Genomic DNA, 22,236 nt, shown 5'->3' with positions numbered 1-22,236 from the left:
GACATTTGTACATTCATCTTGTCTAAAGTGGATTTCTCCCCCGGCACTCCAAATAATGTACATGCTTTGTTAATTGACAAATTTGACTTAATTACATCACACTGCCCAACACTGCAGTATTAGCTTAAGTTGAACCATAAAAAAAAGTCATGTGGTGCCTAGCTTACTTATTGCAAAACACCCTTCTACTGGAAAATGGTGGAAGCAAACAAACTGAATTATTAGGAACCTGTCATCAGATATTGCAAAAAAAAAAAAAAAAAAAACCAAACATAAAACCTTTTTGATAAAAGTCACTGGTGATTTGCTGCATTAACCCGAGTTACCACTTATGATATTTCATAAGAAGTGTAGCTGTTCATAGTTATACCAGCAGCGCTGAACAAAAGGTAAGAAACAACCCTGGCCACGGTGATAGTTTAGTCTATCATAGGATAAGATACCACCCATAATCACCTGAAAACTCTTTGAAAATACAGCATTACTGAGACAGAGTCAAAGTCATATTCTCCCTGCAGAGGATTGTGGGGTGACAGAGAGAGAGAGAGAGAGAGAGAGACAGGCACCACTGAGTGTATATTTTGAAGATGAGGACTGCCAGGCACATGGGACTGGTGTAATACCCTGAAAATACCTTTCTGAAAGTTTGGTTTTGTTTAAGTTAGTGCGCGCAAGAATTTGCAACTTGTGCCTTTATAACTCTTCCTGTCTCTGATGCTTAATAGAGGTTTGCGCTGCATTATTCTATTTGTATAGTTCCTTATTGTAGTTGTTCAGAGAACATAAAACTTCACAGAGGCAATAATGAAGTGCAGGACTGCATTCAGGATAGCAGATCAATCAGGCAACAGTAATACTAATCATTGCACCATCACATCTCCCAATCAAACACTCAAAACTGATCTAAAATTAAGATGCCCAACTTTTAATAATAAGCAGTCTACATTTTGACTTTCTTCAACTTTGACCATATGTTATAAATGTTTAAATGCTGAATATTAGTCCACAGTTAACTCAGTACCAAAAAAAAAAACAACAACAGATAAACACACACAATGTCACCATATCGGCAGTGGTCAAGTTTGGACTTCACCGCAGCATTTTGGAACTTTGATGGCAGCAGCTCTAATAACTGTATGAGCCACATTTCAATGGCCATCCAGTTAATGGTTTGTCATTGTCATAGCTACAGTATATTAAGAACCCTAATGTGGTGCTACATGGCTAGTTTCCTCTCACTGATTCGGACACCCATCCTTATTCCAAACCTTGAAAGCACATTATTGCAGAAAATTCTACTTATCTTTGTTTACTTTTATTCATAGAGTAGGCTTTTAAAAGAATGGAAAATAAATTTTATATACAGTGTATTTACATATTTGTAGAAGCACATTTTGCATCACATACTTTATAGAAAAACTGGTGTCACTGTACAGTTTAATGTACATCTCTATGTATTACTACACAGCAGAACTATATGTGTAGGTCATGCTAATAACAACAAGCATGGAAATTTTTTTTCAAGCCCAAGTCTACAACATAGGGCAAAAACCATGCAGGTTCACACATAGCAATTAAATCACACAAACCATAAATAGCAACCAAGCTAGAAATTAGTCATAGTTCTATTTTAAAATATTATCCGTAGTAATAAAACTGATGTGAATATCTACATACATCCTCTCACTGCAAATCTGAAGTGGACTACGGGGGTCCTTCTATATGTCCAGACAATAAAGAAATGTGTAGGCAATGCTTATTTTTGTAAAAACAAAAAAGTGATAACAAATAGCAACATTATCCAATTATATTTGCAAAAGATGGCAGTTTTTGAGCAGCAGGAATATGCAACCATATTTGGAAGTTACCAAATGGAGTTTGGTTTGCATGCAAAGTAGTTCACCATCTGGTGGTCATTTGTAAAACTGCATGGAGTATTAAAAAAAATGATGGGGGATATGTGCATACCTGGCTGTTGAATGACTATGGTTTCAAGTGACATTTATATGAGCCTAACACTACATATTAAAATGACAATCAAAGTTAAGAATGACGTGTCAAATGCTAAGCGCAAAACTACTGCAAGAACAATATAAATATAAAATACATTTTCCTTTTCCATTTTATTCTTTTACACCGAACAAAATGTATGATTAAATACATTAGTCAAAGTTTAAATATAATCTGTATGAATGGATTTTGCTCTACATTCCCATTAAATATACAACTATCAGTATCTCATGATTTTACTCAGTATTCCCCTCTCCTACATACCTGTGTTTTCTTGCCCTCATGCAGCAAACCCCTGGCTTCTTCTTTACACCTGTACCAAGAAAACAGCAGCAAGAACAAGTTAAAGACAGGGATTACAAAATACACAACTTGCATGATATTTGCATTAGTCATACTAGAGACATCTTGGGGTGGTTAACAAGCTTTCTTATAATTGTACCTTTCTGCCTCATTGGCCAATGCTTCAATTTTTTCTTCCAAAAGTTTTTCGCTTTTCTGAAGCTGATATATACCAAGATCAACATCGCCTACTGGAGATACACGGCTCTGCCCATGTTGAGTAAACTTTACAATCTGAAGAAAGAATAAATGGGATAAGCTTAATTTCTACTTTACATGTTTTACTTCCCATTTTTTCATGCAGTTGTGGGCATACAGTATGTTGTCAATATGTCCTTCCATATACCTACTATCACTAGAAAACAATTTTGATGAAACCTTTTATACTTGGAGAAAAAGAAAACTGTAGTTTTGCACATGCACGTTTGTTTCATTTTTAAAAACAACTATTTGTTTAGGCTTTTAGAAAATTCACCGGTGTCACATACACCTCAAAATCCTCTACAATGTTTCAGGTGTCACAGACTTACCAAAACTCAAGTAAAGCAATTCTCATCTAACAGACTACCAATGGAACCTTTCTCTGAACTTAAAGGAAATGCTGGGCTCTGTATAATGCCAACTGGCAGCTCATTCAAGCCACCCACAGTTCTGTTTGCAAACTGTCTAGCACATAAGGGTGTCTGTGAGTCATTCAGAAAGCATCACTGTTGGAGAACACTGCATCAAATCTTTGCCTGACACAGTGGAACAGTTATGGTCCATGACATTCATTATTTGTGCTGCTACTTATGCTTACAGAGAAAGGTTAGACATTCATGTATGGGTCTACTGCACTTAATTTGTAAAGGATCACGTTTTGAGTTTCCTTTCAAGAAGCCAAGAGGTTTCTAAATTTTGTAATCAATAGGCCCAGATTATGCAGCAATTTAATTTATCAAGGCCTACTGTGTACCAAAAAGGAAACCATTGATTAATTTTACTTTGTTTATCTTTGCACAATAGCAGCATTAGGCCTTTCAGAAATATTAATAACAATTTGTTTAGATTACAGGAATACAAAAATCACATGGAAAACTTAATTTGTAACATAACACATTCATTTTCTCTATCTACAGTGATTCAGTTGTGTCATCTACAAATTTTACCAACTTCTTTGGTGCAATGTTATCTAAGTCACTGACTTAATTGAAACAGAGCTGTGGCCCAGCACTGATGACCACTGAGTGGTCCAATCTTTCTGAATTGACGCCAATTTTACATCCACCTATTTACCATCAACACCTCCTAAATATTTGCTTTCCTATCCAGTCTTTTACAATTACTTTCATTAGTTAAACTTTTACATATGAAGATAAAATACCTTTAGTTACTAGAATGGGCCTCATCTGTTACATTAACCTGTTACTGTCATTCATTTGTAAGCCAAGCAGTTAATGCTAGCCACTATTTACCAAAATATTACAATGATGCCTTTTCATATGCTTCTGTTTCTTCATATTAAATGTGCCTTGATTGTATGAAGTATCACTCTAAATCTAGCCCATTACCTTTCAAACACCTCTGTCACAAATATAAAACTTATTATGGTATGGACACTGGATCCTAACAAACAGGAAAAACAAAAAATATTTATGTTTCTTTTTTGTAGCAGATAAAAAGACTTCAATTTAAAATATGCAAGCATGGTAAGAAAAATAAATCACATCTTTTGAATTAGAATGTCAAAGAGTGATAACTTTAAACCTCTGCTTACAGTGAAAAAATAATCTCATGACAGAATATTTGGAAGTTATATGGTGAAATTTTTTACACCCTTTAAAACTAAAACAACTACTTGTCAATATAATAAGTAACTACGTTAACACTTCATGATGATGTAGAACAGAGAAAATACCTGGTGCTACCTGATGAAATAAATAAAATAGTAGATAGAAGTTAGACAAATCTATCAATCAGCTCTTAGAAAATGAATACACACATTTACAGGCTACTTAAAAGCAAGTACATCTAAAAGACTATTTTAGCAAAGCTTTTATTTACCAGTGTTTTAAAAAAAAAAAAAAAGCCATCTTCATCTCTGATGTTTCTTTTTACTGAGGTGGTTGGCCTAAAATAGCTTATATTTAACAGAGGACCCCACCTTTTCTCCATCATGTAGTGTCACATTGACTTGCTTTTCTCTCTGCAGTTGCAACAGTGCCAGGCAAAGCGTGTTTTCATCTGGGCAGATGTCAGCAGCAATGGCCCGCAATTCCTGGAAAGGAACCAGTGCCCGCTGTGCGGCTGAAGAGCTGCGGTAAACTTGAAGGAGTTCAGAAGCTTTTTCCTGGCAAGCAACAAACAATTCCACTATATCAATCTGCCTCTTAGCTGTGAAGACACTATGTAGAGATTTCACCTTTCTAGTTACAGTACATCATTATAAACACTCCCTTATTTATTAAAAAAAAATGCATCAATAGCCCACAAAATACTTATAAATAATTTAACCTGAAAAGAGTAATTTACTTTTTCCTACAGATGAAAGAAAATGATGTGAAATTTGGAAAATGGAGTGAGCCTCTTCTTTTAGAAAAGCACAGTATCGTGTCAAAGATTGATCCTGTACATCCTTTAACTACTTAATACATAAAACATAACAGTATTCTTCCCAGGGCATCCAACCACACAATGAAAAAGTTCCACAAACAGTACAATACAGTGGAGCTAAAGGAAATTAGTATTTAGTATTGGAGCAAAAATTGTAAACCTGGGGTTAAGCAGCTGCATTTTTACAGGCATCAGCAAGTGAAGCTTTTCAAAGATAGTACTGTAGATCACTAAATAGCATTGTTCTGACACTTCACATGATTTTGAAGAGGCTTTAAAAACAAATGGATGAATATAAAAATGAATAGATGAATATCTCAGCAATTATATGGTCCTCTTAAAATCAAGATATAACAACTTATCCCATAATACATGCCAAATTTCACCCTGCCTGTAGATGGGTGAAAAACCATATATATGGAGCACAAAGCAAACAGGATAGTTGAAGCTATTTAAGCTAGATTCTAAGAAGAACACAAATACAAAGAACTGCAATTTTTTGTATGATTATTTTGGTCAGTTTTGGTCATGTTTTAGTTGGTGGCCTCCTTGGTTATATTTGTACCCCTTGAAAAAGCTGATTTTTTTTTTTTTTTCAACAATGAAAAATTTTACCATGTGTAACAGAAACATGTAAATACCAAAATGTCAACATGCATACTGAAGGAAAAGAACGAAAGATTTTTTGATACAGACTTAGTACAAGTCCTTCATGTGATATTTTTTAAAACAGACGGCAACACACAGCCCAATGTCGTAATCGGGACAGTAGAAGTTTTTCTTTGTGCACTTTAATTATATTTTTTCTGTTGTTTAAGCATGAGAGAATATTAGTGCCTGATTTGCATGAGCGTCACGCCACTTCTGTTACTGTAGGCTACCACAGCGTAAAGCTTAGCAATTTCCACATTTCACCTGACACAAACTACAGTTGCTGCATTGTGAACAGTGCCTTAGGGGGCTAATGTCTTTTTTATCTTTATGCTTGATCACAATTATTTTGCCTTCTTGCCACGCAGCTACTTGTACACCACTGCAGCTTTGCATGACTGAATTCAACAGGCACAACATGCCAGGTTGGTCGTACAGTGTTGTATGCATTAGTTTCACTATCTGTATCAATGCCTGATGGCCAGTTCAGATTGTCATCACTATCACTTGATTTAACAGAAGGTTTGGATTCGGTTTATTCTAAAACTGGCTTTACAGCTTATCGTTTACAACCCATTGTGTTTTAGTTGAAGGCTCTACCTCAGAGTGGCAAAATGTATAGAAATATTCATTATGTTTTGGAAGACATGAAATTATTTTATCCATTAGATGGAAGTAGAATAAAGAGTTATTCAGGGTTAACACAGTAAAAGCAAATCATTACCGTCACACCAAATCTGACCCGGGATAAACTTAATTGCATAGAATTCCGAGCCAGAAAAATGTTCTGTGTTAATACCAAGGGGGTTAATGTCTATAATGAAGAAGACATTTTCACTGTATGGACAATGAAGAAAACAATTCTGTCAAGTTACTACATTTCAATATGTAGATCATTTGTCCATACAAGTACACAGAATTTAAAACTATACACCGCCATTTCTGCCCTGAACAGTTTATAACATTCACTATTAAAAAGCTACATATACCTCAAAAATAAAACAACATAAAGTTGCCAAAGTTCTATGCATACCTTGACAAGGTCAATCATCACATAAGTCTCCTCCAAGGGCACACGGTTACTCCCCAAGATGGTTGACAATGTCCACTTTAGTGGTTTGACAAGTAGCAAGCCCACACCCCAAGAAATCCATCCTGCATCTACATTTGCTGCAAATTCTGACTCTTTCTGAAGCTTTCCACGTCTGCATTAAATAGGAAACAGCGAATTAGGAACATTCTAGTCCACTGGAGATAATGCCCCAAAGAAGCAAAAAAAGCTTAACATACACATAAGCCTGCAGAAATGGGGACACCAATGCTAATAAATAGTTCTTTAGACATAGGAGAACTACAGAAAAGGTTCATGGAAAAAGTCCAATACAAAAATGAAAAATATCAAGAAAAACAAAGAAATCTGGAAAAGAGTGCCCTGCAATAGGAAATCTGTACACTTGGACATGATTTTAGTGTCTTCACACATCCCCAGGAAGAGAATGTAATGATACTGAAGGATTACACATAGGTGTTAAGATTCTCATTTTGAAATGAACAGTTGCATCAATATATTAATGAATTAAACTTTTCATTCTGATTGCACCCTTGTTGAAGCTTTACTGGCCGGGTTAGGTTTATTACAATAAATTCTTGCTTTCATGCAAATGACAGCTCTTAGTGTGCAGATAGCCCTTCCAATTTATATTAAATCCTCTTGTAAAGTGATTGGTTAATTATTTGTTCCACTATGAGGGTGGACAGTTTGATAAGACACAGCACAACTAGTACAGGTGCCGGTCATAAAATTAGAATATCATAACATAGTTGATTTATTTCAGTAATTCCATTCAAAAAGTGAAACTTGTATATTAGATTCATTCATTATACACAAACTGATGTATTTAAAATGTTTATTTCTTTTAATTTTGATGAAAATAACTGACAACTAATGAAAGACCCAAGTTCAGTATCTCGGAAAATTAGAATATCAATTAAGACCAATGCAAAAAAAGGATTGGCCAAATGAAAGGTATGAACATGAAAAGTATGAGCATGTACAGCACTCAATATTTAGTTGGGGCTCCTTTGGCCTGGATCACTGCAGCAATGCGGCGTGGCATGGAGTCGATCAGTCTGTGGCACTGCTCAGGTGTTATGAGAGCCCATGTTGCTCCAATAGTGGCCTTCAGCTCTTCTGAATTGTTGGGTCTGGCGTATTGCATCTTCCTCTTCACAATATCCCATAGATTTTCTATGGGGTTAATGTCAGGCAAGTTTGCTGGCCAATCAAGAACAGGGATACCATGGTCCTTAAACCAGGTATTGATAGTTTTGGCACTTTGTGCAGGTGCCAGGTCCTTTTGGAAAATGAAATCTGCATCTCCATAAAGTTCGTCAGCAGCAGGAAGCATGAAGTGCTCTAAAACTTCCTGGTAGACAGCTGCATTGACCTTGGACCTCAGAAAACACAATGGACCAACACCAGCAGATGACATGGCACCTCAAACCATCACTGACTGTGGAAACTTTACACTGGACCTCAAGCAACGTGGATTCTGTGCCTCCCCTCTCTTCCTCCAGACTCTGGGACCTTGATTTCCAAAGGAAATGCAGAATTTATTTTCATCAGAGAACATAACTTTGGACCACTCAGCAGCAGTTTTGTCTTTAGCCCAGGCGAGACACTTCTGACGCTGTCTCTTGTTCAAGAGTGGCTTGACACAAGGAATATGACAGCTGAAACCCATGTTTTATATACGTCTGTACGTGGTGGTTCTTGAAGCACTGAGTCCAGCTGCAGTCCACTCCTTGTGAATCTCCCCCACAATTTTGAATGGGTTTTGTTTCACAATCCTCTCCAGGGTGCAGTTATCCCTATTGCTTGTACACTTTTTTCTACCACATCTTGTTCTTCCTTTCGCCTCTCTATTAATGTGCTTGGACACAGAGCTCTGTGAATAGCCAGCCTCTTTAGCAATGACCTTTTGTGTCTTGCCCTCCTTGTGCAAGGTGTCAATGGTCGTCTTTTGGAATAGTCAAGTCAGCAGTCTTCTCTGTGATTGTGTAGCCTACAGAACTAGACTGAGAGACCATTTAAAGGCTTTTGCAGGTGTTTTGAGTAAATTAGCCGATTAGAGTGTGGCACCAGGTGTCTTCAATATTGAACCTTTTCACAATATTCAAATTTTCCGAGATACTGAATTTGGGACTTTCATTAGTTGTCAGTTATAATCATCAAAATTAGAAGAAATAAACATTTGAAATACATCAGTCTGTGTGTAATGAATAAATCTAATATACAAGTTTCACTTTCTGAATGGAATTACTGAAATAAATCAACTTTGTCATGATATTCTAATTTTATGACAGGCACCTGTATAGTTCTTAATGGTCAGTTATGACAATAAAAATACGCAAGGATTTGTACTGTATAAAACTACAAATAAATAAATAAACCACAGAGGAAACTTAAATCCCTTTACTTCTCAACACTTTTCTTTGTTAACGGATTGAAAATACAACTCTTAGGGGGTTGGGAGGGAATAATACATCTACTCCTCAAACAAATGGCAAATGTCAACATCAAAATTCAGCTTGCTTCATAAATATTAGTTGTAACTTATCTTTAGCGTTATGTGGTACTACGGATAATTTCCCACAAAGCACAGTGATTTTCTTTAGTATTCTAATCAACATGGAGCAAAAGCTGTTAGACAGCTTGATGCACAACCCCTGCTGAGGGCTTATTTACATTATACTGTTTTAAAGAAAAATGGACATCAGAAATGCACATGTAAAAATGTCAATTTTACTGCAGAGAAACTGGGGATCTACTCAAAACTCCTCCATCCCTACCTTAATTATGGAAAGCTACTTCATTCCAAAGCGTATTCAGATATATATCAGACATGTATTTGCAAGTGTGGAAAAAAAAAAAAAAACTTCACCAAGAAAAATGGAAAAGAAAAACTCAGCATGGAAAGAAAGCAACAAGAAAGAAAGCAACAACAATCATGAGAGTCTCTGGGGCTGCAGAGGTGCATGCATTACAGGCATGTATAATTTAAGCAAAATATACTTTAAACCCAGTCTTTTTAATCTTCATCACGCATTAAGAAAAAATTAATATAGTGGATTATACAGTAGTTTTTGTTGACATAATGTTAGTTTACTCAGTTATATCATACATGCCAGGTATCTTTAGCAGATAGTATCTTGCAGTGGTCTTCGACTTTAAACAATAAGGGCACTGGAAGAGTTCTTCATTTTGCCTTACTATGTAACCGTGAGTAAGTCTTTTATCTGCTTATACTCTTAAATGTAAAATATTGAGTTGGTTAATAGTTGTAATGTATCATAATCTTCTATGTCACCATAAATAAAAGCATCAGCCAGTTATGTAATTATAAGAAATAATAAGCGGTACTCAAATACATATGCGTTCTGTGGAGGCTGAAAAAGGCATACGTTATTTAAATAACTGAGGTAAATCTAAAACTCACTTTAACATACGAAGCTGTTGCGTACTACATATACTACATATATACATACATATACATATATATACATATACATATATATACATATATAAACATACATATATACATATACATATATACATACATATACATATATACATATATACATATACATATATACATATATAATATACACACACACATACATACATACATACATACATACGCACACATATACATATATATAATTTTACTGTTTTGCTTGCAGTGTATGTGCCAAACATGAAGTGCTTATGACTTGTGCAGAGCTAATAAAATTTAAATAATTCTTTGCATTTATATAGCGCTTTTCTCACTACTCCAAGCGCTCAGCAATTGCAGGTTAAGGGCCTTGCTCAAGGGCCCAAAGAAGCAGCTTTCAAACAAATTTGATACTGGAAAACAAAAACCCTTTAGAAAAAACAGGATTGTGCCTTTATACAAATGATTCATCACTACCACAGAGAGATGCTACTGTATGTGTTGCCTGAGTGATACATGTTTTATTGTAATGCACATTCAAAACCCAGACAGATTTGCTTATCTCAAACACATTACATTCAGTCATCAATCAATTATATGTTTCTTCTATCAGAAATATCAGATTGTGACCAGACCTAAGCATGTAATACTCCGATCTACACCCTGTCAAATAAGCAAACCAGCTGCCATGGTGCAACATGTGAGGTCAAAGGCTTTGCCTCTGGAGCTGACGTCCAAGGTTCAATCCCCGCAAGGGGAAGCAAAAATGCATACACCTGATGAGTCTCAGTAAGGGTGAAAAACATGTTGTGTACTCTTCATATTATTTGGAAGGTACTATGTATCATGTCTATGATCTGCTTCTCATAAGTGAGAGGATGGCTGACAAACCACAAGCATTACCTGGTAGGTGACCACCCAAATATCAGATTTGCTCGGTCTTCATAAGAGAAGATCACAGCAATGACATTTTTTACTAGAGAAATGTAGTCAAGGGGATGTTTATGAGACCAAAATTCTCAGTGTAGCATTATTGAGTTGTATGAAATAAAATATAAGAAATGGGATGTAATAAAGTTTGAGCACCCTTTTAATTGTATTAATTTGCAAACCTGTAGTCATTTTAAGCTGACAGGTTGTAGCACAAAATTGCTTTGATTTGCTCATTAGACCTTAAACTACAAAAAGAGATGCAACCAATCATGAAAAAGGTTTTTAACATAAGTAATTGCTAGTTGTGCTTGTCCTTGGGTTTCTCTTAGAGAGTGGCAACATGGGAACCTTTAAAGAACTCTTTATTAACCTAAAAACCTATGATATTTCATTGTTATGAATTAGAAGAAGGGTACAAGAAATTATCACAAAGGTGTGGACTGTCTGTCTCCACTGTCAGAAATGTAGTTAGGAAATGGAAGGCCACAGGAACAGCCCTTCTGAAGGAAAGATGTGGTAGGCCAAGAAAAATATCTGAAAGGCACAGCTGAAGGCTGGTTAGAATGGTCAGAGACAAACCACAGAACACAGCCAGACAGCTACAAGAACATCTGGCTGCCGATGGTGTCATTGTACATTGTTCCAAAGTCCAGCGTGCTTTGCACCGGGAACAGCTCGGTGGAAGGGTGATGCACAAAAAGTCTTTTCTAGGTACTCCCCACAAGAAGAGTCGCATGAGGCATGCAAAAATGTATCTGGACAATCCAGAAACATTTTGCAAAAAAATACTGTGGACAGATGAGACTAAGGTAGAGTAATTTGGTCACAACTAGAGGTGCTATGGATGGTGAAAAAAAACACAGCATTCCAGGAGAAGAACTTGCTGCCTACTGTAAAATCTGGTGAAGGGCCCATCATGTTATGGGGCTGTGTGGCCAGCACAGGCACTGGAAACCTAGTTAAAGTTGAGGGCTGCATGAATTCTTCCCAGTATCAGCAGATTTTTGACAAGAATGTTCAAGAGTCAGTCACAAAGTTGAAGTTACATTGGGGTTGGATGTTTTGGCACAACAATGATCCAAGGCACCATTCAAAATCTACCAAGGAATTCATGCTGGGGCACAACTACAAATTTCTAGCATGGCCATCTCAGTCCCCAGATTTGAACATCATTGAAAATGTATAGATTGATTTGAAGCAGGCTGTCCACATTTGGAAGCCATCACACCTAACTGAATTAGAGGCATTTTGTATGGAAGAATTGTCCACAATATCACCAGCCAGCATTTAAGGACTTGTCAGTGGCTATAGGAGGCATCTACAGGCTGTTATTTCAGCAAAAGGAGGCTATACTAAATATTGATGGGATTATTCCTTTGGGGTGCCCAAATTTATGCACCTGCCTATTTTTGTTTAAATGCATATTAAATTGGTTCTGTTGGTCCAATAAAAAATATTTCACTACTGAAATGTTGCTGTTTCCATAAGGTATAAAATACGTTAAAATGAACTTGCTGCCTCAAAAGCTTAGCAAGTTGTAAATTGATTCAGTGATTTTTATCACGGGTGCCCAAAGTTTTACACAGCACTATATATATTCATTCATACATACATACATACATACATACATACATACATACATACTGTACAGTATACACACACACACTGCAGTATGTATATTTTATCGCAGTTTGTGGATGATAGATTAGGTGTGTGAGATCTCACTTGACACACTGCAGCACATGATACCTGCTGACAGCAGTGAACAGAAGCTGGCTGGCTGTAAAGGATAACATAAGTGATTAAATAAAACTCAGTTTAGCTTTTGTCCCCAAAATGGAAATATGGTAACCTTATTTATGTTTTTTACTACCCATTTTCTTGCACATCATGCATTTAAAGTAACAATCTCAACAGTTTTCAGCTAATGCAGCTACCAATTAAAGAAGCTTGGTAGAATAAATCACCCTATCTCATTTTTTGTGTCCAGATTTTTTGTTTTTACAAAATCAAAAAGAAAACAATATATATTAAAAAAAAAAAAAAAAAGTCAGCATGAGAAATAAACTCACACAGCACCCCTGACCCAACCCTACTACGTCATCCCAAGCCCCGTACCAAACCAGCAGCTAATAATAACCACACCACTCATTTATATTTTATTAATTTTATAAAAAGACAAAAAAAGCAAACAAAAAATACTTAAATCAAGTGTTAGTCTTAGTGTTTTGTTTTTGTCTTGATATCATCCTCACTAGTAAGTCAAACTGTAGACAAGAGACTTGACATATTACTTCTCCACCGACTGAACATTTTTTATTACAAAGACATCACATCAAACACTGTTCAGAAAATTCTTAAAAAAAAAAAAAAAACAACATTTCAGTCTTTCTGCTGCATTTGGTCATTTACCAAATGAAGGTAGCTACTCTGTCTTCTATGTAAAGAGGAGTCTGACCAACTCTTTATGGATAAAATGTATTAAATAAGAGAAAACCTAAAAATTTTAAGTAATTAGCTGTAACATGGCATCGTAATACTATAAGATTAATTTATTTGTTAAATTATTGGAAAGTTATGTCATCTTAGAAGCAAATTGTATGCTTTGACTGAAAATACTAGTACTGTGAGTAATATTTGAACTTACCTCTTTAAGAATATTACCCAGACTGATCTGCATTTAAAATGATGCCCCCTCCAGCCCACAGAAACTGGGCATTGGATTAAAAGAGTTTGAAAATGTATGTATGCTTAAAGCTGGAGATTTGAAACAGTGAAAGAGGACAGGAAAAAGTTGTGTCTCATATTGTATTTGCATGAGTGACAAAGAAACTGTACTTTTATTGGTTCAAGCCAAAGAGATGAATACCTGCTACCTGAACCATGTGAGGCTCACATGTTTTCACAATTAATCTTTAATACATTTCTTATAAAAATAAACTTCATTTAAAAAATATGTACAAATATATTAAAATGGTATGCAATGATATCCTCAAAGTTTTTATTTATACTACGATATTAATTTTTGGCTATACCACCCACTCCTACTTAAAGGGGCCTAACAAGAACAACAGGAGATAAAATGCATTAAGTGTGTAAGTTGGAAATGCATACCTTATCATGTCCTGCAAAATCGTGCCCAAGCCTAGTGGAGAAGTTCCTTTACGACGGAATATGTCATTGAGCTCTCCAAGTGAGATACTGACAACACTTCGCTGCCGGCAGGTGTTCACAATTAATGGGCACCAGAACTCCATCTTGCCATCCCAGTCCAAGCTGTTGACCTCCCGTGTCTGCTTGAATGCCGAGAAAAGGAATCCCATTCGTTCATCATCCTCCCATTCAGGAGGGAACTCTGTTTTGTCACTCTTTATGGGACTTTTCCCCACTTCTGTCAGAAACATTACAAAAAAAAAAGTTTTGATGATAAAAGTCCAGGAAAGGTTGACAATGACAATATAAAATTATTAAAAAAAAATAAATAATGGAAAATAAAAAAGACAAGTCAATAGATTAGATTAATTGCCATAATGTGAACCACATAGTACTATACAAGAGCATAATATGCTGTAATTATGTTCAATAACACAAAACTTGTAAATGATATTAAAACTTTACATTATATAATAATTTCAATAATGAATTTTACTTTATATGTAAGCATTTAGAAAAAGCATGTTTAGTGTTTTGCTCAGGTTCCCAGAATCAATAATCTGGTGAGACTGCACAGTACAATTCTAATGGTTCCAGACATTCCAACATTTAATAATTAGGCCAGAACTTGCAAAGTGACATAAGGAACATTGGCTCAATATACTAGATCACAGATGTCAAACTCCAGGGGCCTCATGTATAACGCCGTGCGTAGAACTCGCACTATAACATGGCGTAAGCACAAAAGCCGAAATGTGCTAACGCACAGAAAAATCCAGATGCAGGAATCTGTGCGTACTCCAACTTCCACGTTCTTCCGCTACATAAATCCCGATCAGCATGAAAACTAACGCCCGTGCACGCGCTTTATGTAACGCCCCAACTCCTCCCAGAATTACGCCTCTTTGAATATGCAAAATAATATAAATCGCCCTTAAGCGCAGCCTTCTGTAAAAAGACAATGGGAAAAGCACGGGGGAAATATAAGAATTTCAGCGAATACCAAGTGGAGGCAAAGGAAAAATATACTATTTGTTCAAATAAACCGTGGTGTAATCAACAAAATGAAGTTGATCGAGTGACATAGCGTGTTGGAGAAAGTTGAAAGCTCACGTTTACAAAATCACACAGTACCGGAAATAAAAAAGAAGTCACATATTAAAGTCGCCGTGAAAAGCCGAGTTGTAGCCCACTGTCTGAGTGTCATATGAAAGCTTACTAGGGTACAGAGAAAAAAGGCACACAGTGGGGAAAAAGCACGAAATGTCAACTTCAATCTCGACATTTCCACTTTAATCACGTAGTTTATTTTGTCATTAAAGTAGAACATCATAAACTTCATCTTAAAATCGTTTAATTAACCAGTTTCTCAAATCACATCGTAATTAAAGTAGCACATTAAATGCTTTGTTTTGTATTTGATCTTCTATGTGCTCTGTGCATGTGAATCACTACTTGCTTCTTAAACCGGCTCTCTTCCTCCAACTGGACACAGAGTCCATTACATTCGTCATATTACAGCTCTCTGAATAACTAAAATACTGAGTTGTATACGTGATGTCATTTTCATGATGAAAGGAGTTAAAGCACGTTATTAAACATGTGTTTCACTTCGATGAAATAATTTATTGCAGCAGTACTCAGGGGCGGCTCTAAGCTTGTAGTGGCACTGGGCAGAGGAAGAATCGGTGGCTCCTTCGCCCGCCAATGTCATGCACGTCCGTTGCAGACACTGCTTAGCCGCCTCGTGCTCATAACACAAGCATTTAACTTTTGCCGAAATTTGTCGCTGCATTTTTTGCTGTGTTGTTATTTTCTCTTTCTGTTTTATATTCAATATATATTGGCGTAGTTGTCACTGCAGTCAGTGCTTTTCTTTCCCCAAGTAACCGATCGCCATACAATCAGCTCTGTAATAGACGTTAAGCCATCTGTAAGCTTAGCGCCGATTCTTCAAAACGTTTAAAGAACATTGAAATATCTTCGTAATACATGTTTAATTATTCTATCCTTCACAACACTCCCAGTGAAGAATATAGATTATTTAAATGAAGTTAAAGTTTTATCTGTATAATTTAACTAACATATTTTGCTGCATTTCACCTTAAAAATGATATTGTCATCATATGTAAATACACGCTTTATAAAGTGGCTCAGGTTGTGCGATATTATAACTGTAGTGCAAGTTTACAGTGGGGTGATTGTACTTATAAGTACAAACAGTTCTACAAGGAGCACTTAATTGACTGCATTTAAAGTTCTTGGAATTAAACTGTTTCTGAACCACGAGGTCTGTACAGGAAAGGCTTTAAAACGTTTTGTCGTGGCTGAGACAGCATGTCCTTGAAGCTGTATACCGATAATTCTCTTTCCGATCAGCTGCTGCTGTGATTCACACTCAGATACAGTAATATAAATACTCCGAGTGGTGCAGTGAGAGAAATATGGAAAAGATGATCCGCTGTGGCAACTCCTAACGGGAGGAGCTGAAAGAAGAAGAAGAAAAATAAGAAGAAGAGGATGGCGCAGTGAGAGTAACAACGCTAAAGCAGTTATGGTATTTGGAATACTATGGCTATTCCCTGGACCATTATATTGTTACGAGTTAATTACAATCAGATGCATTACACTAATAAAACAATATGCGGTTAGTTTCAGTGTATTTATAAAGCCGCGTCATGAAAATAATGAGTAATCACACAGGAACAGTAGCATTGCTTTGACGCTGGGTGCCGCCAGTCTGCAAAACCGAGCGGAGAACTTGTGTACGACAAGGCATGAGGTACCGTGGAAAAGTGCGTGGCTTTACGCCAAGTGTAGGTTTTACACATCGCGATTTGAACGTGGAAAAGTTCTTACGCAACATTTCTGTGCGTACGCACCATTTATACATGAGGCCCCAGGCCTGGAGGGCCGCAGTGGGTGCAGGTTTTCTTTCTAACCCTTTTCCTAATCAGTGTCCAGTTTTCACTGCTAATTAACTTCTTTTTTCTCTATTTCAATAGCTCTGTTTTTAAGGATTAAGTCTTCTGAATTGATTCGTTTTTTCATTAAATGACAGCCAAACAGAAATGAGACATGAAACAAGCCAACAGATGACAAGCTAAATTGGGGCTTCAAACTCCAACCAGTTCCATAATGAGAAGCTGATTCCTACTGTTAATTAAACCTGTGATTCAATTCCATGCCTTGTTGCTGCTCTCTTTTTACCACAGCACACATTTCCTAAACTGCTGATATTCTGTTTTTTTCTAAGAACTCCTAAAATGTTTTGGTAACCTGAGGAATCAACCTTACCGAGACGTTCATCTTTATTTTCAGATTTTGTTTGAGGAGTACAGGTGAACTGGTCATGCCCTGCTTGTTTTATGTCTCATTACTGTCCGGCTGCTAATTAAGGAAAAAAACAACTAAGGGGCCTGAGTCAAGCTAATTAAAGCTAATGCTAAAGAAGTAAATTAGCATCAGAAACTGGTTACTAATTAAGAAGATGGTTAGAATGAAAACTTGCGGCCCTCCTGGACTGGAGTTTGACACCCCTGTAGATGAAGATAATTTCAATTAATGAAATCTTCTTCAATGTTTAACTTTTCTTTCTAAAATATCATATTTTGATTTTAAGAATTAACATCTAACAAGTGGCTGATTATTATTACTATATACTTGGTAAGTACTTGGTTTAATAACCGTTATAGACAAAAAGACAATCAGCCATTTTATAAACTCTGACCACACTGCTATAAACCAAAAACCTGCTCATTTAGAATGTCTTTAGGGTGATGTTTACTGCAGAAAGGTGTCATATCAAATAAAGTGTATTGTACGCAGTCCATATACATACCACAGCAAACTGAAACAGAATGGTAGATTTGATTTCTCATTGAGTGTTACTTGTCAACACAAAGTGTCACTTCTGAGAGATGTGAGAGAAAGTAATCCGGCAAAACACATAATGCTTTTTGTACTTTTTGCAAGTTACTTTACTGGCTGGTTCACTTTCACGTACATTTTATCAGAAAACAAGAGTGACAAGGCAACTCCTTTATTTACTGTGTCCACTCAGTCCATGTCCTGACCAGATACAAGAATTGATAAAAGGAACTTAAGTATGTGTGTATTTTACTACATTCCTAACAAAATGGATAAACTATAGATCTAAAATATATTAACCAAATGTTACTTCAGGATTATTTATTTATACCAGCCTTCAATGTGTATCTCTATGACTTCCAATCCAGGTTTGTTTTACACTTTTTTGTTCTCCCTTTCCATCAAGGGTTCTCAGGTTCTAGTGATGGGTCGTTCTTGAATGAATCTTTAATGTGACTCAGGAAGAACGAGTCGTCTCGTGGGAGTGATTCGTTCAGTCGCGCATGTGCATTTGCGCAACTTCCTATAGTTTCTGTATTGGAATTATTGATTCACCTGTTTCGAGTCTTCGGGTTTTTCAAGTCGTTCGTTCATCACGTGACAGCCTCATAAGCTTAACCAACTCAGTCTGAGCCGGAAACAGAATTGAATGAAATGACTTGAAAAAAGATTCGTTCATTTTGCTGAACGAGACTCAAAGGTCCGAGTCGGTAAAACTTTCCATCACTATCAGGTTCAGGCCTGGGGTACCACTGTGGCCATGAGTTCTCATTCCAAGCAGTTTAAAAAAAATAAATAAATGGTTCAGTGCTCTTTTTATATAATCTAACTTTTTAATTAATCTTTTTCTTCTCAAATTTTGCATTCAGAAGCATGTTATTTCACATTTACCTGTAAACAAAATTTTGAAATTTGCATTTTTTGCCATATCTTTAAATGTTAATTTACCATATTCTATTTAATTCACCTTTTTCTGTGAAGTTTACTCCCCTAATTGTATCCAAGTACTGATGATCAGTGATGAGCAGTACAGACACATTTGTGTAAATGACACTGAATACCAAAGAGAAACAGTTAACTATGTATAATATTCACTTGTGAGCTAATTAATGAGAAGAGGCTTAATGACCAAAACATAAAACTGGGCAAATCTAAAAGCCAGAAAAAGAACAATAATTAAAACCAAATAAAAAAATACAAGTAAATGCTTGCTAAATTCCTCTAAATATTTAGCAAACCCATTTTAAAATTTCTGGATTGACACAAAAAAGGCAGAAAATTGGAAATAGATCATAAAAGGAGAAATTCAGTTAAAACCAATAAGCAATTGCAGTTAAGGTGAACTAGAGGACCAGTTAAGCCTGAGTCACATTGTGTTTCGTTACATAATCTTAGTGAGTTGGAGACAGTCAGTACTATGATCCCATGAATCCAATTGCCTAATTTGACATACTCAATGATGGACACCATCTAGTCTGCAATGCACTCTGATAAAATCAAAAAGGTTTGATGTTCTCTTTAGTCGAGGTGGCGGACTCTGCGTACATAAGAACTGACAGCCAATGAATGCTCATTCAAAAGTACAATGCATGAAATGTAGCAACGAGTAATAAGGACCACACATGTTTTGAATTCACAAACAAAATAAAAATTTGTCCGTCTGATATCTTGTGTTTTACAAACTAAAAGAATGGAAGGGCTGAAACTGACATTGAATGAACCTCACCTATTAACCCATCATACAGCACTGGCTCTGTCAAGCAGCATGGGCGTTGTGGACCTCACCAAACATAAAAGAAGCTTGCCTGTCTAATGTTTCGTGTTTTATATACCATACTAGAATGGTGGGGTTTGGGGAAGGAGCCAAGATTGCGGCAGAACTCCCTGTACCTGTTAACTCTTGGCAAAGCACTGGCTCCATCATGCAGCACACAATTGGCTGTCAGAAAAGGCATTAAAACATGCAATATGAAATACTGGTTAAACTACTTTATGGGTGCTCACATTAAGGACCACACACACCCACACACCCGGGTAACTTTATACTTAAACTATTTTGATTGCAAAAGTTTTACTGGTCACTTAGGGCAAAAATATCTTTCCTCCGTGGTCACTCTGCTCAATAACAATTAATTCATCTTCATCTCCTCAGATCTACAAACACCTCCATCCAGCCAAAATTATGTCTACTTCTAAAGACTACATTGTATGGGGCAGGTGTTAAACTCTACACAATTTACCTTTTTTTTTTGTTTTCTGTGCACATTGGTCTAGTTTGCATCGGACTTGTACAAAATTGCGATGATGTCAATTGTTTTTGTTCGTATTTGCATATGTGACTGTAACATCTATACAAATTCCTAACAATGTTGCCTGGCAAACAACAGATTGTCTTTCAGTTATTTGTTGTTGTTGCGGCAAAGAAATAACGTAATTTATTTAAGCCATTTATAATTAATATAATCCAAAATCACTTGATGTGAAGATTACAAAAACTAATAGTTATGTATGTAATCCACGGAGAGACACTTTAAAAAGCCTTAAGATAAAAAGATTAAAAAAAAATGAGGAGTTCATACTGTCTTTTCAAATGACAATCCGGGAGCTATGGGGCTTGCCTTTCTTTCGGTTTTCCTTTTGATGTTCATTAACAGTAAGAAAAACATATACAAATAAAAGAAATGTTTTCCGTAAAGATCAATTAATACAAATACCAAACTGGTCATGTTTAATTCAACATTATAATCGGCATGCATTTACAAGTGTCATGCAGCTACTGGATTACCTTTCTTGATCGAAGTGTTCATCGCGGTCTGCCCGGCAGGGCCAAGGCGAGGAGGCGATTGTGCCGGGGGCTTGAACTCTGACCTCTGCATTTTGAAATCCTCCTTGAAAAGAAAGATATGGTCCGGCAGATGAAAGTTGCCTTTTACGTTACAGTAAGACACCGAATGCGAGTTGTCTGTTCCCGAAAGCTATGCATCGTTGACAGGTCTTTTCTTTAAGGCCATTTCTTGTTTACATTCGGGAGACTCGCTTTTCCTTCACCTCACCTCTTGCGACGGGGCTCGGTTTTTGGCTTTTAGTTGTTTACCGAAACTAAACTGTTAAGAGAGCGACTATTTTAGTGAAATAGTAAAAAGATTCGCCGTTTTAATAAAAAAACATACATAAAATAAACTACATTATGTGCACCCGAAAAACAAAACGTGTCAACGTCAGAAGATGTAAAATTGCAGTTCCGCATAAATGGCGGATAAAATAGCCAATGAAACTGGAGATTAAAATGGTAAAACTCCTCCCCTGTGTGACTAAAAAGCGTAAAATTGCAAAGGCAGTAAGTAGACGTGCGTTCTTTACTTAAGACATACGCGCAATTCACCTATCCCAATAAGACCACTGGGTCATTCAACTTATTTTTCAAGAATTAAATAGAAAAAGTAAAGCCCTGCAAGTATGTAAACTAGAAGCGTAAGAAGAACCAATCATCTGCTAGAATGACGGATGATCACGAGCTCTTTGAAATGCCATACGGAAGCGAACAACCAATAGAAAGCTAAAGAGTATTTAGGTCCCGCCCTTTAAAAAAATGTGCTCTGCCACAAATATAAAAACACTGCGCAGCCGTGTGTTATTTTGGTAGGCTGCTATTCAGTTACGAGAGCTTATTTCCAGGATTAAGTGTTCTGAAGGTTATTGATTTTTTTGTATTGTTCACTTAAAATTTTGTTTATTAGAATAGAAATATGAATAGATAATAAAAAAAATGTATAAACGTAACGATACGTCAAAGTATTCTTTATGCTTGTTTTTAATAATTAAGGAAGAGCTCATTTCTTCACGCAGCATTACTGCACGTCCACGCAATAAAAATGATTTTAAGCTTGCTCATACTTTAAATGCCTTACAGATAGTGTTGCCAGATTAGAAAATTAGAAATAAAATTAAAATCTCTCAATATTACAATATATAAATTTATACATGCCCCCTACACATCCAGACCAATATACTGTATTATATAAAAGTAAAGACATGTTAAAAACATAAAGCAAGGATTTTAATGGGTTATGAGGAAAACAAAAGTAAAATCATTTGAAAATTATTTAATACAAGCTAAAAAAAAATCTGTAAAAGTTAAATCATTTGAAAATATTTATTCAATACAGACAATAGAGAAATATTATTATTA

General features: G+C 36.1%; 1 protein-coding gene across 1 annotated transcript in view; it reads right to left on the bottom strand.

Annotated features, from left to right (window-relative positions):
- chmp7 (charged multivesicular body protein 7) overlaps positions 1-21,475 on the bottom strand; it is a 34,726-nt gene extending 13,251 nt beyond the window's left edge. The window contains exons 1-6 of the mRNA XM_039768568.1: positions 20,833-21,475; positions 14,139-14,415; positions 6,629-6,800; positions 4,496-4,681; positions 2,453-2,586; positions 2,275-2,323 (exon numbers count right to left, since the gene is read on the bottom strand). Of these exons, the coding sequence (XP_039624502.1) occupies positions 2,275-2,323; positions 2,453-2,586; positions 4,496-4,681; positions 6,629-6,800; positions 14,139-14,415; positions 20,833-20,923 (909 nt within the window). The 5' untranslated portion in view covers positions 20,924-21,475. The remainder of the gene's footprint in view (positions 1-2,274; positions 2,324-2,452; positions 2,587-4,495; positions 4,682-6,628; positions 6,801-14,138; positions 14,416-20,832) is intronic.
- Positions 21,476-22,236: the final 761 nt, after the last annotated feature.

This window comes from Polypterus senegalus, chromosome 11 (genome assembly GCF_016835505.1).
Source record: "Polypterus senegalus isolate Bchr_013 chromosome 11, ASM1683550v1, whole genome shotgun sequence".
NCBI classification, from domain to species: Eukaryota; Metazoa; Chordata; class Cladistia; order Polypteriformes; family Polypteridae; genus Polypterus; species Polypterus senegalus.
This window is presented reverse-complemented; position numbering and strand designations above follow the sequence as displayed.